The sequence below is a fragment of the Thunnus maccoyii genome, chromosome 18, assembly GCF_910596095.1.
Source record: "Thunnus maccoyii chromosome 18, fThuMac1.1, whole genome shotgun sequence".
NCBI lineage: Eukaryota > Metazoa > Chordata > Actinopteri > Scombriformes > Scombridae > Thunnus > Thunnus maccoyii.
In genome coordinates, this window is record NC_056550.1 from 15,483,983 (window position 1) to 15,500,782 (window position 16,800).

Here is a 16,800-nt window from a genome sequence, read left to right on the forward strand (position 1 = left end):
AGGGGTTGGTATCTTTAGGAATCTCACGATTCAACTCTGATTCTTGGTGTCCGATTCAATTCAGATTCGATTCTTGATTCAAAAATGAATAGAAGAGGGCACAATTTTTAGTGTCTTACTCCAGTATACTGTGTGCCAAACCATTCACTGGTGTCCTTAGTCCACTGAAAACACAATACGAAACATAACTGACAGTTATAAATGGTCCTCAGCTTTTTGATTTCAAGTTAACTGTATTAATTAATTCATTTGAAAGCATCTTACAGTCTTCTGCCTGTATGAGAATAATGAAATGAAAGTGTAATTTACCGACCAACATCACTGGTTAAATGTCTTTTGTAGAAACAGAAGCTGGTTCGTTCACTCTGGAGTAGGGGGAGGGGGAGGCAGAGTGCTCCGCTGTGTTATTATTAGCGTTATGTACCCAGCAGTGGAGAGCAGCCTCTCTGCTGCACCTTTAGCTGCGGGGAAAGCCATCGCTGTCCAAGATGCTGAGCTTAATAGGTGCAGGTGAAACAGACTGCAATGAGTTATTTTCTTTGCCGAGCCATAGTTGGTCTAAGTTGTTGAAGTGTTGAGTTTGCTGCTCCACTAACAGTCTCAGTGATGGCGTAAAAAGTATTCACAATATACTTGACGTTCTTCCTGCAAAGGTAATTATTTAGTCATTAAATTTAAAAAATGCGCCCAAACGCTTGCCTTTTTTGAAGATGAACTACAAGATATCTCTAGCGTGTGCGCACTGTAGACTGCCCGGGTGCTGCACTGACCTCGCAGTTGAGTTCCACCTTTTTCATTCCTTCAACGTCATATTATTAACTAACATTCAGAAAATCGATTTTTGACATTTGTGACTCCATTCAGAATCGCAGGAGTCAAGAAGTGTGATTCTTATGTGAATTGATTTTTTCACCAACCCATAGTATTTTTTGCTTAAGAAAATGACTGAAGTGATTATTCGATAATCAAAATAGTTGCAGATTAATTTTCTGTCAATCAACTAATCGATTAATCGACTAATTGTTGCAGCTCTATATTGAGTACAATTGTAATTCAAGTAAATTTAAGCAGACAAAAGAAAAAAAGGCACAGTAGAGGATCGAGGCTATAAATTACAAGTTCTTCACAGATCTTCCTCAGAATTGAGGCTTTATCATCCCAACGACAAAAAACTTCAGTGCTTATCCTCCCATCTGCAGCCTGGCACTTAAAATTTTCTCAGTATACTTAAGACCCTGAGCCGCATCCAAGACTTCAAAAGAGAGCAGATCTCCAAGAGACACTGTGCAATATCATACTAAATACATGTGTTTGTATGTGCGTCGACTGAGACAGAGAGGGCTTCTGGCGGCGGTGGGGGAGGAGGCCCGATGTCAGGCTACTTTATTGCCCAGCAAAAGCTCCTTCCACCCCTCTGAGAAGATGAGCTACCTCGCCGAAGACTGCAGACTGTCAGCCGACTAGATAATGAAGCCACCAACAGAAGACAAGGCACACTGAACAAAGAAATGTCTGCAGCTGATTGTAACTGCCGGACAGATGTTTCCGATCTTTACTACACTTTAAATTAAGCAACTGTACCAGTCATAATGCGCTCTCTAGAGGATGAGAGTTAAGAGGTGGCTCCAGTGGTGTAATCCCAAAGCCTTCTTTGCTGATATGAAATGGTCCATGGTTTTTCAATGCTTGGTGCCAGCGACTGCACAGCGAATACCAACAAAGCTATTTTCAGTCTACAGCAAGTATATACACATGCGCAACTAGAATGTGCTTTGCAGGATATTATTTCTGAATGCACCCTAGACTGGACAGCTGATAAAGACACATGCAGTATCTTACTATGACAGCTTTTAAGCGTGGTGCAAGTGATACCCAACAGTGTTGACGCCATTGTTTTCCAGCTTGTAGCTGAAAAAAGTCTAAGTCCAAAGCACGCTCTTGCAGTAACAGTGGATGGAAGTCAGTGAGACATTTTCATATCTTAAAAGGTGTCTTAAGGCTGTGCGACAACAATGATCATGTCACAATGTGTGAGATACCTGTGATAAAATCTTGGTTTCAATCTGTGTCAGACTGTGCAAAATCAGTATGAGGCGTGTCAGATTGTGTGATGAATGTGTGGTGAATCTTAGCACAATGATGTTAATAGAAAGAAGTGGCCTATATGAGAGTTTTGTTTTCTGTGTGCCAAGAACGAATTAGGGGGAACAAGTGTGTTATCTCAGTAAACAAAAAACAGCATATACAAAATGTCATGACAGCCAGTGTGTTCCGTGTCATTTCATGCTGTGTTCTGATTGGTTTATTTGTATATTTAGGTCACAGCAGCAGTCACGTTTCCGTCGAGAATTTCGTCTTAAAGATCTTGTGTTACGGTCTTTTTTGACTAATTTTTATGAATACGGAGTCTATTTTAAACATCTTTCTTTACAGCCCAGATTCCCCTCTGTCCTCCAGTAAGCTGTTTCAGAAGCTGTTTTCATAAAATCGACATTATTGATACCCTCTGACTCTGATTGGCCAGAGGCGTGGCTCCCACCTTTACCCCTAACCAATCGGAATATGACCTAATGAATAATGAAAGCTCCTTTACGCCACATCTTTGCCTGGAGTAATGGCTGCAACTGGAGATGTAAGACAGCATGTAGCGATCTATGAACTGGAGTCTGATCCTGAATGGGAAGAGGAAGTACCTGCTGTTGCACAGTCGAGATTTCAAATGGATGTTTCAGAATGGTAAGATCGTGTCCAAGTTTCGTAAGTAAAAGTCTTTTTTTCTAGGGCTGTAGTCAACCAAAGAAAATCTTGGTCGACTGAAATCGTACATAATCTTCAACTAATCGATGAGTCACGCGCAGGGGGAGGGTAACGGGACAGAGTGCACAGTAAACTCGGCAGCCACACATTTCTCTGTTCTGTATTTCTCTGTTTTGTGTCTCCAGGTTAGGCTAACCCATTGTTGCTAACTTTGGAGCTAACCCCCTTTACTTTTCCAGCATTTGGGGAAACAGACGTGACTTTTTAGCATTTATTAACTGACTGGACTGTACTGACAATTTACTACTTATCTTTTCCTCTGCCCCGCTCGCATCCACCGTCACTTCTCTGCCCCTCGCTCTTTCCCACTCGCTACGCAAACATACTCCTTAACAGAGCCACGCTACCAATAGTTTCCCAGGCAACAACAGAGGTTGACTCCCGTACCGGAACAGCGCTGCACAGAGACTCCCAAACGCTGTCAATTTCCGAACGAATGGATATTCATTCGGATAACAAATATTAAAAAAAAAATTTTTTTTGGCCTGGCGGGGGTTCTCGTTCTCATTATGGAGAAACACAGATTCAGTAAACGTTCAGTACGGTTAATTAACGTTGAGTACAGTTTTACCCAGCAGTCTCCATTCGGTTGGGCGAGTTCAAAGTTTTGAAAACACAGGTAATTTGTTAGTCTGTCCCTCTCGCCACAGGATATAATGAATTACTCCTGGAAAGCTATTGATGTAGCACTTTTCTCCTTATGAAAATAACACGGAGATTGTTCGACCAATGAGAATTTAGTTGGACGAGAGCATATCGACCAACTAATCGACCAGTCGACCAGCAGACTACAGCCCTAATTTTTTCAAAGCTTCAGCACAGATATATTATATTCCTCTAGCTGAGTAACAGAAAGAAACAATGTTTACGAGTGCACTTGTTTTAAAACTTGATCCAAAGATTGAAGCTCAAAAAGTAGAAAATCCAGCGGCGTACTGAGTCTCATTAAGCAGACAGTCGACCGTAAAATATGCAGGACACACACAACCACTTACCGCTAACGAAGGGAAGATTGTCTCCAAAAATGAATTTCAGCCATTTCTGACATAAATTTCCATCCTCTGAGACGCTGTTAAGACTTTTTAGCTGCTGACCAACCAGTAACACTTCCAGTGTCCTGTTTTGCTCATCATCCGGCTGCAATGCAAACTCCGACTACAGAAGATCCGTACGCACTCAGTATAGCGCTGGGCGGCAGTGGGCTCGTGCTAAAGCTTCCTAGTATGTTTGATTTGACTTTCTGGTGTTAAGTATTGATGGGTATGCCTCAACACCGCTAGCTCTTGACCTGCGAATTCAAAATTGAACTCAAAAATACAGAGGAGATAGTAAAAAAAGTCATTTAAAAGCAAGAGGGCCTCACCCTAATCCATCCCTAAGCTTATTTTTCTTGTTTTCTACAATAATAGCCCTTTAAATATCTCACACTGTCAAAATTTTGCCTCAGGCTGTTGATCGCCAAAGCTCCACATCGCACATTGGTGCACGCGTCTCACAGTGTGATCTAAGACCACCGTTTTAGAGGGACGACCGAAGATTTTACCAAGTTTCTCTCAGGATTGTCAAGTCTTGCCTCAGACAGCTGAAAATCACACATGTAAAGGCACCTTTAGACACTGTCCAGTCATTTTGTCTTGTCTGTTGTTAACATCAAACTGGCAGCTAGCACTAAGACACAACCACTCACTTTTTCTCTCCTTTCTTCTGAGAGATGCATTAAAGCCTCAATCTCATGTAGAACCTATGTGATTGCCGATCCACCATTCAGACAGCACGCATGGTTTTAACTCGTCAAAGTCTGAGTCACCATCCATATCATATGTCCATGTTAAGTGAGTTCATACATGATAGGATACTGCAGGTCCAGGTTGGACAGACTAGAGCTGAAGCTATTAGTTGATAAATCAATTGACAGAAAATTAATCTGCAACTGTTCTGATTAACTGTTTTCAAGTCTGTTTTTAAGCAAAAATGCTTTTCCAAACATTTAATGGTTTACGATATCTTAACATTGTAGTAAATTTAACATAGTTGGGTTTTAGACTGTTTGTTGGGGTAAAAAAAGACATATGTTGGGCTGTATGAAATTGTTATGGGGATTTTTTTTAGTTCTCTGATATACAGACCAAGCGATTATCAATTAACAAAGAAAATAACCAGCAGATTAATTGACGATGAAAAACAAATGCCCGAAGACGAAGAGATGCCAAAAGTTCTGTTTAATTTTAAAAAGTCACGAGGTAATTTTAGAGCAATAGCGAATGAGTATTCTGGTGCCAACTTTATCAAATTATTATTATTATGCATATAATTAATTATGTCCTCCAGTCAGATGGGTAGCAGCTCCAATTTCTTGGTGTCTTTCAAACTTCAGACATCTTTGAAAACATACCGTCCTTAGTTTGTGACGTGCAAACTTTTAGTTCTTAGCTTGAAACAAACTTGGCATTGTCATTATGGAAAACCACTGAAATATTGACCCATCTTTAATTCCCAGAAGAACACACAACACAGCAATTCTCTAAAAGTGCATCTGTTACATGCCCATGTGGCTGGTCTCTGTCTGGACAGTTATAATAGTCGATAACTAGAATAAATAATGACCACTGTAAAATCTCAGACCCCATAGTCCATTTCTGTGTCAACCACTTACCACACACACAACTCAGAGCGTGAACAACACTGGGAGACCATTTACTGTTGGTGTGAGCAGAACACACATAACCTCACAACATGTTAGAGCTAGCATGTCATCGGCTGCTGATGTAAGTAATGTGTTATAGCCAAAAGAATAAGAAAGCTTATATTAAGAGGGCACTTTCTTTTAAAAACAGTCCTCTTTCTTTTAAAACTCTACCAGGTAATCCAGAGAAGTTGCTCTGCAGGTTGGACAAGTGAAGACACAACCTAGGGCTAATTTCTAATACTCAGTCCTATCATGGCAGTGGTTCTTCTCAACTTTGCAGCTTCTGTTTTGCATGTTACTGGTAGACAAACACATGACAGAAGAAGAGTTGGACATAGGTACAAAACAAACGTAATCTTCCGGTATATTTTCTTAGCTAACTTTGTTTTAGCCCAGAGCATTTTGTTGAAGGAAAGAATGGTTGAAGCTTCAGTAGTAGTGGGCTGACCTAGTGGTAAGAGACATTTGCAGGTTCAAGTGCTTCTTGTGCTGTCAAGAATCTGCACTGCTTTAGTTTCAATGAGCAAGAGACTGAATCTCCAAGGGAACAGATGCAGCACTCTCCTCTGTGCTGATTGGTAGAAAGAAAAGGACTTTCTTTAAATCACAATATATTTATGATGCCAGGCGTATTGATATACAGGTGCCTGGAGATTACTTAAAGCCCAAGTGCTAAGAGGTGACAAGGGGGAAAAAACAGGAACCAACACCATAACATCCCTGCAGATACACTGTCAACATTTTACTCACTTATTTCTCACAGCTGTCGGTGATGGGTAAGTACCATTATGTTTTTTTTTTAACTTTTAACCCAGCAAAACTGAAAAGTTGGGCGCAAACTCTTCCTAATGAGCAACCACAATGTGATGAGGAGGCAGTGAGTTTGCACTTTTTTTTTTACACTAACAGCAGTTATGCATTTGTCAATCACATATAGATTTAATCAAACAATCCTACAGGGACTTTGCGTGCATGTGTCCTGTGATATGAGCCCCGCTTTAAGTGGTGATAGCTTTACTTCACCGTGGCTCTTTTCCTTAAGGTGGAGGATGCATCCTACCTCATAAAGCAGCAAAACTGTGCAGTTTGCATGTGTAATAAACACAAATGCAAGTTAGCACATTCTTGCTACAGTTGTAAAATCGTGATCTGCACTTACCTGGGCCATCTGATCCTGAGAGAGGTGAATTAAGCTTGGGTCGCTTTGCAGTAGGGGGTCCGACGTCCAGCAGATTGTCAGCCATCCTGCTCGGCAAATATTATGAGTGGATGTTGATGCAGAAAAAACACAACTGGATCAGTCCAACTTGTGGGCCTCTGGCTCGTAATAACTGATAAGTTTCTCTAACGTTACGCGTAAAGGATCAATTTAACTGTTTGGGTTTTTTTTTTTCTTGACTGGCAGGCTGGCGAAATGCTGCCTGGAGAAAAGGGTTTCAAAAGAAAGGCAACAGCGCCACGCTTCGCCACCGAAGATCACCCCATGATAATCCAACACCCAACACCCACATAATTATCCTCAATAATTACGTCCAAAAATTATTTCAGTTCGAGAAAAATAAATAAAAATCAATCATAAAATATTACACAAAGCGTAAGCAAATCCCTTTCTCCGCAGATCGCCGGATTCACGTCTGTACAGAATCATTTTTTTCGCAGTCGAAACGAGCATCCATAAAATCTATTTTGGGCTTAAATAAAAAGAGTAAAATTCAAAAAATATTTTCTATGAGGTGGATTATTTTTCTCGTCGCTGTCTCCCGGTAAATACAGCGTCTCGGGACGGAGATACGGCGAGAAGCGGCGCTCTCTAAAAGGGAAATCAAATATACAGTGGGCTTTCGACACGATAAAAACCCATGTAACCCTCACATGTTTGCATTAATTCTCGTCGGAAGAACTAATACTTCGATTTTCTGCAAGAAAAAAGCCGTTTGAGTCCGGTCTGGGTAGCTCCGATCGGTTTTTAAAATTAATGCTCCCCCAGAAATCCCGATTCTGAGCCGCGTCAAGATGGCGGCTGTTGATTCCTCCGATACAAAAAAAAGTTTTTTTTTTTCTTCCCAGCTAGACTGTGGGGGGAGGAGGGGGAGGTGTCGCGCTATGACGCCCTGACGTAAACCTGTGTCCCACCGTGCGTCATGTAGACGTACGTATATAGCCTCAAAGAGTGGAATAATCCCCCCAAAATTTAAATTACCAATAAATATTAACTGCTTCAAACTTTGTAAGCACATAACAGTCACTAATACAGATTTAAAAATAGTAATTTAAGAGGGAAAAGAATGCATTTAAGATATGATACAAATAGATACAAATAGCGACATTACAACTATTTCAGTTATTCTTACCATATTACAATAGGCTACCACATTTAAGTCCCCATACTAATACAGTATATTAGAATAACTTTCCACTCCGATCTACCGGTATTTCTTTTTTTTTTTCTTCTTCTCTTTTTTTGTTTTTCAGTATTTAAAAATGAATGAACAGCAAAGATTAGCTGAAGCCATACCCAGCTTCACTGGTCCTGCACCAGCTCCAGTCGTTGGGAAAATTGAAATGATTCTCAGGGTTGGAGCACTGTTACATGTTTATGAAAAAGTTATGAAAAAATCTATTCCCGAGCTGTCCCATTATTATTTAAACATATGCACTCAACCAAATACGCTAAGTAATTTTCATCTCTTTTGATTCCCTGTGTGGGTACCAGTATTCAGATCCTTTACTTGAGTAAAGTAGCAAAGCTATGCATTCAAAAGCTTGCTTAAGTGAAAATACACAACTCATATAGTAAAAGTCTACTTAAATTAAGTATTCATTATGCAGCATAACAGCCCCTGTCAGTGCTATTTTTCATATTATTCAATCGTTATTACTGATGCACTGTAATCAGCATTTTAATGATGTTGCTGGTTTAAGGAGGAGCTAATTTAAACTATTATGTTACAAAGTTTAATCTACAACAATGCTTCATATTTTATTAACTGATCTAATGTTTTACATGCAAGATCTTAAGCTGCAATGTAGCAATGTAAGGCAATGGCATAGTATACCTGGTATAAAAAGTATTACATAGCATAAAACAGAAATATTCAAGTAAAAGTAAGTACCCCAAAGTCATTGTCTACTAAGAAAAAGAAAATGTGCTTAGTTACAATCCATCACTGCTAAATACAATGTAGTGTACAAGCTATAAATTCAACCGGACAACATTTCCCAGCAACTCTTTATTCAGTTTTGACCTCCATTTGCATACCTATTAGCGTGCTATATACAAAACATTTCCAAAGAAAGCAACAATTTATTAGAACTAGGCTATAGCAGGCTACTCAATTACTGCCTACCAGCAGACATCTAGCAGTGTCTCACCATTTTTATTATATGGCCAGTTTGAATTTCTAAAAAAAAAAAAAAAAGAAAAAAGAAACCTGTGTTGATTGAGTTCTCACTGTCCTAGCATGTCATACTTTTAAAGAGTATAAAGTTGACTAAAATGTCCAGGTCGCATTCCTCCTAAGATTAGAGCATCCCTTCCAAAACACACACAACCACACAGTTTTACAAACACTCATACATTTTTACACACATGCAGGCAAACAGAATGCACAAATATTATTCCAACATTGTTAAAATACCCAGTTCTTTATACTATTTAATACTCTAGCACATGCGCATATATAAATAATAGAAAATGCTCAGATACTATACAATACAAAGGCATACTGTACATAAAAAGTGAGTGCCTTGTGCAAATGTGTTTCAACAGTGAGATCTATGTTGAACGTGCTCAACAAAATCACAATCTAAGAAGGAGATAAGACAATACATACAAAAAAAAAAATCAGGAGATGGCAATGACACTCTTTGGCATCTAAATTTTCCCAGTGTGCCATTCTGCTGGTTCAGAATGTCACTTACATCTCAATAAATCCAACCAAATCAACATTTAAGCTCATGTTTGCAGTGTAAGAATAAAAAAAAACACACACGTGGCAATCAAATCTGTGAGTTCTCACCCCTATTTTGTTGTTCCTGTTTGTCCCAAATACAATAGTAATCCAGAAAAAATGTTCAAAGTTCATAAAAACACAATATTCAAAAGAGCTCATCAAAATTACCAACAAAAGAAATGTAGCTAATGCAGTATCATGACCTTTGATAGTAGCAACACTGATTATTCTAAGCTTCCCTTTATTGTAGTATAAGATACATGAATTTGGGCTGGTACAAGGGTTGTGTGCTCATCAGCGTAATGAAGGTCATTTTCCCTTTAAATCCAAAGATGTTTAACACTTATTATTGCATTTAAAACAAACAAACTCCATCTGTGCAATACATACGGTACTAAATGGAGGGCCAAACAAGAAGGAATTCGAAAACAGCAATAAGGCCAATTAATGTTGAATACGTTTGGTATGATTACGTTGAGTTTTATATATTAAGAAAAGGCACTAATTAAATTTATGACCTCATTGTGATGTCATCAAAATTAAACGTGATTCAAGAGCAAAAGTAAACATTCTCCTCCTTATGCCTGGCATAAGCTTTTGAGAAATATTAAGTGTCTCAAGAAATGAAGCCTAGCCTTGAGCTGACTGTGAAAAAAATTATCAGGGAAATCAAGTTCAAAGTTAAAAGGCACAAGCTACCCTAACTCCACACATAGAAAACAAAGCAAAACAAATAACTTACTTATTAGGGCAATATTAAATAGTGCAGCTGAAATTAGATGTTAGGTTAAAAGAAGGCAAATCGGTTCTTTGTTTTTCTGTAACATTTGTCTTGATTGCTTTATTACTTAAAAGTATTGATTATAAATGGTGATTTAAAAATATGAAGTTGTTAATCTGTTGTTCAGGGAATTTGAATGTGAAAAAGAAGACAATGAACTGGATTTCATGGTGAAACTGTTTTGCCTCTGAGCACACAATCCATTTAATCAGCTTGATTTCCTCAATAATATTGACATAATAGAATGAAATCAGGGAAGTCAAAAAGAAAGCATAAAAACACCTAGGCAGACACCTGACCTACATTTGGTGCACTGCCTTTGCATTTACAGTGCTTATATACTGAAGTTTTATGCCATTGCAAGTGTGAAGCAGCTAACATGTTCAGCTGTTAAGATCCAGTAATGTCTTTCAAATCATAGAAGTAAGAGAGGGGAGCTTCACATGAGCAGTTCAAGTTTTGTGTTACAATAAATACAATAAAACACATTTTGATTTATGATTTTGCAACATTCCACTTTGATTATCCATGTCTTAAAAGCTATCAACTAGCACACAGTGTAATCCATAGCAACCTAGGCAGCTGTTTTCTCTAATTGATCTAAAGTCAAAGCTAAAGACACTCCACAGGTACAGAAGTACCTTGTAGGATCCATTGAAATACTCATCAACACTAAACACAGCTTGAGTTCCCACAAGAGCCTGGATCATGGGGGCACATCGTCTAGTAACAGTTTAGCCTCGTCTATGGTGCTGTCGCAGCAAGCGCGCTGATAAGTGTAGCTGAGACCATCATGCCTCAGTACTGAGACAATACAAAGATCTTAGCTGAGGCCAGAGAAAAAACTGCCACATCAGCAAGCAAGAGTTTTTCATCCAACTGCGTTCCTAAACTGTTTGTCATCCTGTTGTTTCACCAAGTCAGCCTAATATCTCATAGGCACCCCTCCTCATTAATGTCTGCATGATCTTGCTATTACGCTAACACATAAACACACACTCACACACTGTATACATGCAATTACACTCACACAACACGCAGCACAGCCTCCTCTGCCCTTAGTCTGCATTGATTAGTTTCTGCTGTGCCTATCACAAAGAGTTTTTGGGTTTTCATGAAGAACATGGAATCAGGCTCTGCATTTTAGTGCAGATTTTACTAATATATATATTGGAATAGCATCTTACATCCTCCTCATAATGTAGCACTTTCCATATGTAAGGTCAGCTTGCTGAGCTGTTTGTTGATAAAAGGCAAAAATATCATAGCAAACCACAGTTTTGAAAGTAAAATTGTAACAAAAGCAAAGCATTTTTCCCAAAAAAGTTTGCAAATGTACAGTTTTCCCTTTATGTTATTCTACTCTTATACTCAAAAAGGCTTAGTCTACACATTATTCTATTCTAAAGGCACTTAAAAGACATATGAAACGCATAATCAAGATTAAAGGTGTAAAGATAATCAAGTAGTTTAATGGGACATGATGGGATCTGTAGCAGGCAAGAGGAGGTTCAGAGTCAGCCATCATATCTTCCCATTTCTTCTGTGTGTCCCTGCCTGACACCATCTTTGTGGTCGACCCAGCACCCCCAGATTAAGACCTAAAACAACCTGCTGCCTGGCTGATGCAGAAGAGAGGCCTGTGGGTCTACCTGGGGTAGGACCAAATGTACAGCAATTCTACAAATGCAAACTGGCAGGAACAAGAGCTTAAAGGGTAGAAGATTTGTGATAAAAGCGCCATTGTAGCAAATTCTTAAAGTCTGGTTAACTCTCCAATGTTACTGTCATAGGCATCCTCGTATTTGTCTTTCTTGGAGTCTTTCTGGGACTTTGCTGTTGAACTTTGGGGTGCATTTTGCTGGACTGTGGATGAGATGATGAGTGGTTTGTTATTTGCAGAAGGAGGTGGCCCCTCTATGTTGGTAACAGGTATAGATGTCAGGCCACTGTGAGATGTAGATCGCTGGGCATGGGAAGTCTCTGCAGAGGGACGTCTTTCAAGTATGTCCACCCTCTCTCCGCACCGTGCAGCTTCTCTCTCATGGCCAAGCCCTGTGTTGGTAGAGCAACCAGCACTGGCACTGGGAACCATAGTATTGGTACTGCTTGCAGTTATGCTGGTTGTTGGCATCATGCTGGCGATTTCATCAGTGGGTGAGCGCCCAATGCTACCATCCACCTGTGCCCGGATCTCTGGTGAGACTGAGAGTTGATACTGAGGCACAGGGCCACTGTCACTACTCTTAGGGTAAAGGAAGGTCTTCATCTGACCTTTGCCTTTGACATTAACTGTGCCACGGTAATCAAACTCGTAATCCATACCACTGAGCACACAATAGCTCTCCTCACTGACCTGGACACGACACTCCACACCTGTTGTATCCATGCGACTGGCGATGTTGACTGTGTCACCCCAGATGTCGTAGAGAAGCTTGGTGGTGCCAATCACCCCTGCTGTTAGAGGCCCGTGATTGAATCCGATCCGAAGCTTGAAGCCAAAGCCCAGCATGTTCTTGTTGAAGTCGTCCACCACACACATCATTTCCAGAGCAAATTCAAAAAGAGCGCGGAGGTGGGCATGAGGATGGGCTGCATCTGCACACTGCTGCGCATTGAGTCCTGCTGCTGCCATGTATGTGGCACCAATGGTCTTGATCTTTTCAATATTTGAGAAGGCTGGCTTCCGTAACAACTCATCAAAATCTCCAATTAGCTCATTGAGGACACGATAGCACTCCTTGCCTCCCTCATAGCTTTCTTCATAAAACTCACTAAAGTTAACAATACTAGCAAATATTACACCCACATTGTCGTGGTTCTTGGAGTAACTCTGCGTGACCTTCAGTTGCTCAGCCACATGTATTGGGATGATATTGCGAAGCAGCCAATCGGCCTGGTCCCTCATGTTCTGGATCTTGATGCGGTGTTGATCAGCCTCCACGTTGCCATGGTAATGCAGGCGGTAACTGACCTCAAATTCACGGTTAAGAAACCACACCAGGAGAAGGAGCAAGAAAAAGGCCACGCAGGCCTCAGGGCCCAGCAGGTCCTGGGGGTGAGGCTGTGGGTCAGGGTCTGCTAGGCTGTCAGATATGAAGATGGAACTGTTGCTGTTGTTGTTCTGTCCAGCCGACCTGGAGGAGAGAGACAGACAGACAGAGGGAGGGAGAGAGAAATGCAGTGAAATAGACAAACTGAATGCTTGTCAAAATAAATTGTATCTGAAAACACCACAGCAATTACAGAACCTTACAAAAATACATTTCTGTGCATGATGCAGGCAATAGTGAGTGACTACCTGCAAATATCTATAAAAAGAAGGAAATTGAATGGTTTATCATACATGTATGCTTTCTTACTGAGCACAAATGTGTAAAAAAAACAAAAAAGCACCAGAATGAACAAAATTTGTTGTACGTACCAGAAAAACAGACTCTTAGCAACACTAGAAGAGATAAAACAAATGTATCACTAATTAATACATCAAGAACATGTCAAGATCTAGTGCAATCCAACATATACTTATATTCTTTTTTTTTAAATTAGTGTCATCATGGTGAATGGCTACTGCTCCGAATTTTTCAAATTTAAGAAAGGTGTTTGGCAAGGAAATCTGGCCTTGCCTATTCTGTTCGCTTTAGGTGTCAAACCGCTAGCTGAATTGATTAGAGGGAATGATCAAATTGAGGGGATAGTAGGTGGGGGAGGCATGATGCACAAAATAGCGTTGTTCACGGATGACCTTCTTTTGTTTATAAGAAATCCATTATTGTCTATACTTGCTCTCATGCAATGTCTGAGCAAAGTTTCTAGGCATAAGGTCAATTAAGGGTAATCTGAAGCAATGATGATCACAGGAAGTTGGCCCAAACAGAGGTGAAATTCAGATGGTCAAAAGGGGGCTTTAGATACTTGGGGGTCACTTTGACTAATAACTCTTCTCAATTATACACAGCCAATTACTAAAAACTTATTTCTCAGGTCAAAAAGGATTTGGAAATTTGGAATATGCTTCCCCTGTCTTAAATAGGTAGGGTGGAAACTAACAGGATGAATGTACTGCCATGGTTGTTTTTTCTATTTTGTTGCCTTCCTATAACTGTCCCAGTATCTACATTCAAATTCCTGGAAAGACTTGTCTCCAAATTCATATAGCAAAATAAAGGCCCCAAGTGAGACTCAAAGGTCTCTGCTCCCACAAAGAGAAGGGCGGCTTAGCCTCGCCTCATTTCAGAAGTTACTCCTGGGCATCGCAACTTAGAATATTGGTCTCATGGATTAGGTTAGATGTGGATACAAAATGGGTGCACATAGAACAAGGCTCTGTAACTAATATATCAGTTTCAGTTCTCCCCTTCCTAAAGGCAAGGGTATGGCGGAAACTTAAGATACAGAATGAATGGGTAAATTATACTTTAAAGGTTTGGGAGAAGATAAGAAAATAAATTAATTTACCTATAGTATGTCTTTATCAAGGGCAACAAAAAAAGCTTCTATTTGCAACTTTTTGCCTGAAAAACTGGATAGTGGTCTTACTAAGTGGGTGGGTGAATGGAGAAATGTCTGACCGCAGTAAATCAGTTATTTGAAGGAACAACTCTCAAGGTAGTCTCTCACCTCCAGGCCCGGATTGGTATTGCGTCTAATGAATTTTTTAGATATTTTCAGATATGACATTTGGTGACACACAAGGAATGGGACAAAATTAAAGAAGTACCAATCAATCTTGAACAGTACTGGATTGAGAATCAAACACACTCAAGGAAAATAATGTGTTTGTACAGCAGGATTCATATGGATTCAAATGGGAATTGAAGGTCAACACCATAATTGAAGATGAGGAGTGGGAGAGGTCCTGGATGTCTTGGCATGAATGCTTAAGTAGCCCAACTTGGAAAAAATTTGGTTGGAAGTTGAGAATGAGAAGTTTTAAAACACCAATAGTAATATCCAACAATTTCAATAAATCTAATCCTGTCTATTGGAGAAGATATGGTTTAATAGGAGACTTTTCCCACATTTTTTGGGATTGTCCTAAATTACAAGTTTATTTTAGAGAAGGTAAAAAGGAAATAGGAGGAATTCTGGCCTTAAACAGATCATTTGAACCACATTAAGTGATTCTAGGCAATGTATCTCTTACAGGGTTGGGGAAAAACAAATAATAAATGCTCAGAGCTCTTGTGTTAATAGCCCATAAAATGATTACAATAAACTGGCTTAAGCTCCACCCACCTACCTTTGACCAATGGACCGAAAGACTTAAGGCCGTGAACTGAATGGCCTGCGAGACACAACTGCGAGAATGCAACTCTAGAGGGACATTTTTTTTAGAAAGATGGTCTTCTGTTATATTGTATCTAGCAAAGTGAACATACTGTAAACATTTAGTTGGATAATTTGGGGTGAATATGAAAGTATGTATAACCTGTCTTATGTCTTTGTATTGTTACTTATTTTTTTATACCAATATTATTTGTATATGTAAAGTTGTGTGAGACTTATTGTCAAGGAACCTGATTCAAAAATGGTATGTTCAAAAAAAAAAAGATATTAGTGTCATCACATCCTCTTTAAATTGTTGTTTAACACATTTTAATTATATCATATTTTCAGAATCACTGGGTAATAAACAGTGTTATTTCCTTCCATCAATTCATAGGTATGTCATACCTGCAGGGAGAGCTGAAGAGCAAGGCAAGCAGTGCCATTCCCACCAAAGTTGCTAAAGTTGAGCGCATCCAGTAACTGAGCTGGCAGGAGTTACAGTACTGAATGATAGCTATGATGACAGCACAGCAGATGAACATGGTGAACTGGGGAAAATATAGGACACAGATACATATTCATTACACAAAAAATATAAAAGTCCGGGGGGGAAATTTTACTAACAAGGTAGCCTTGCAGGCACACATTAAGACCTGAATGGGAGCCAATAAATCTGCTGTGAAAACAGCAGCCAAATAACAAAACCAGAATCCAACACCCTCATGATCCCTTCCTAAAAATATGAAACTGTCAATCCACCTGGATGGAAAGATGCATGTCACAGGTGACATGGGAGAAGACAGTCACAGCAGGTAGGGACACCAGGACAGCTCCTATAAAGTGACGTGGTATCCAGCCTGAGATGGCTCTTATCAGTATTCGGGTGCAATTAAAAGCATTGTCCAGGTAGAAAGCCGTCCTGGAGAAGGAAAACAGGAAGCAGTGATTGATATACAGATTATTATGATTTATTAGAGATGATATAAATGAAGTGTTTATCTAATTGTTGAGTGTCCCGTGTGACCCCAGCCTGATCACAACCTGATCACACCCTGAATGATAAACTGATTCAAGACATGATTATGCATACCTGGGTTTGTATCCACAAAGCTTCCCAGTACATGATTAATAACAAGGATCAGTAAACAGGACTTTACAGATCCACTCACTCACTTTATAGATGTTGATCCATCATTAGGGCACCCACTTTAAGTAGCATTGCAAATGGGGACAAATGTATTGATCTATAATATAAAATCTATAAAATATCTGTAAAATAAAAATATGTTCAG

At 39.6% G+C, this 16,800-nt stretch overlaps 2 protein-coding genes across 5 annotated transcripts in view; both read right to left on the minus strand.

The window, feature by feature from the left end:
- crebbpb (CREB binding protein b) overlaps positions 1 to 7,548 on the minus strand; it is a 38,705-nt gene extending 31,157 nt beyond the window's left edge. For all 4 annotated transcript variants that reach the window (XM_042392002.1, XM_042392000.1, XM_042392001.1 and 1 more), the window contains exon 1: positions 6,663 to 7,548. In XM_042392002.1, the coding sequence (XP_042247936.1) occupies positions 6,663 to 6,747 (85 nt within the window). In that variant the 5' untranslated portion in view covers positions 6,748 to 7,548. The remainder of the gene's footprint in view (positions 1 to 6,662) is intronic.
- A 1,178-nt stretch (positions 7,549 to 8,726) lies between these two features.
- The window catches only part of LOC121884114 (adenylate cyclase type 9-like), a 34,028-nt gene continuing 25,954 nt past the window's right edge, over positions 8,727 to 16,800 (minus strand). Inside the window, exons 7-10 of the mRNA XM_042392722.1 lie at positions 16,268 to 16,427; positions 15,914 to 16,056; positions 13,662 to 13,685; positions 8,727 to 13,374 (exon numbers count right to left, since the gene is read on the minus strand). Coding sequence (XP_042248656.1) covers positions 11,994 to 13,374; positions 13,662 to 13,685; positions 15,914 to 16,056; positions 16,268 to 16,427 — 1,708 coding nt within the window. The 3' untranslated portion in view covers positions 8,727 to 11,993. The remainder of the gene's footprint in view (positions 13,375 to 13,661; positions 13,686 to 15,913; positions 16,057 to 16,267; positions 16,428 to 16,800) is intronic.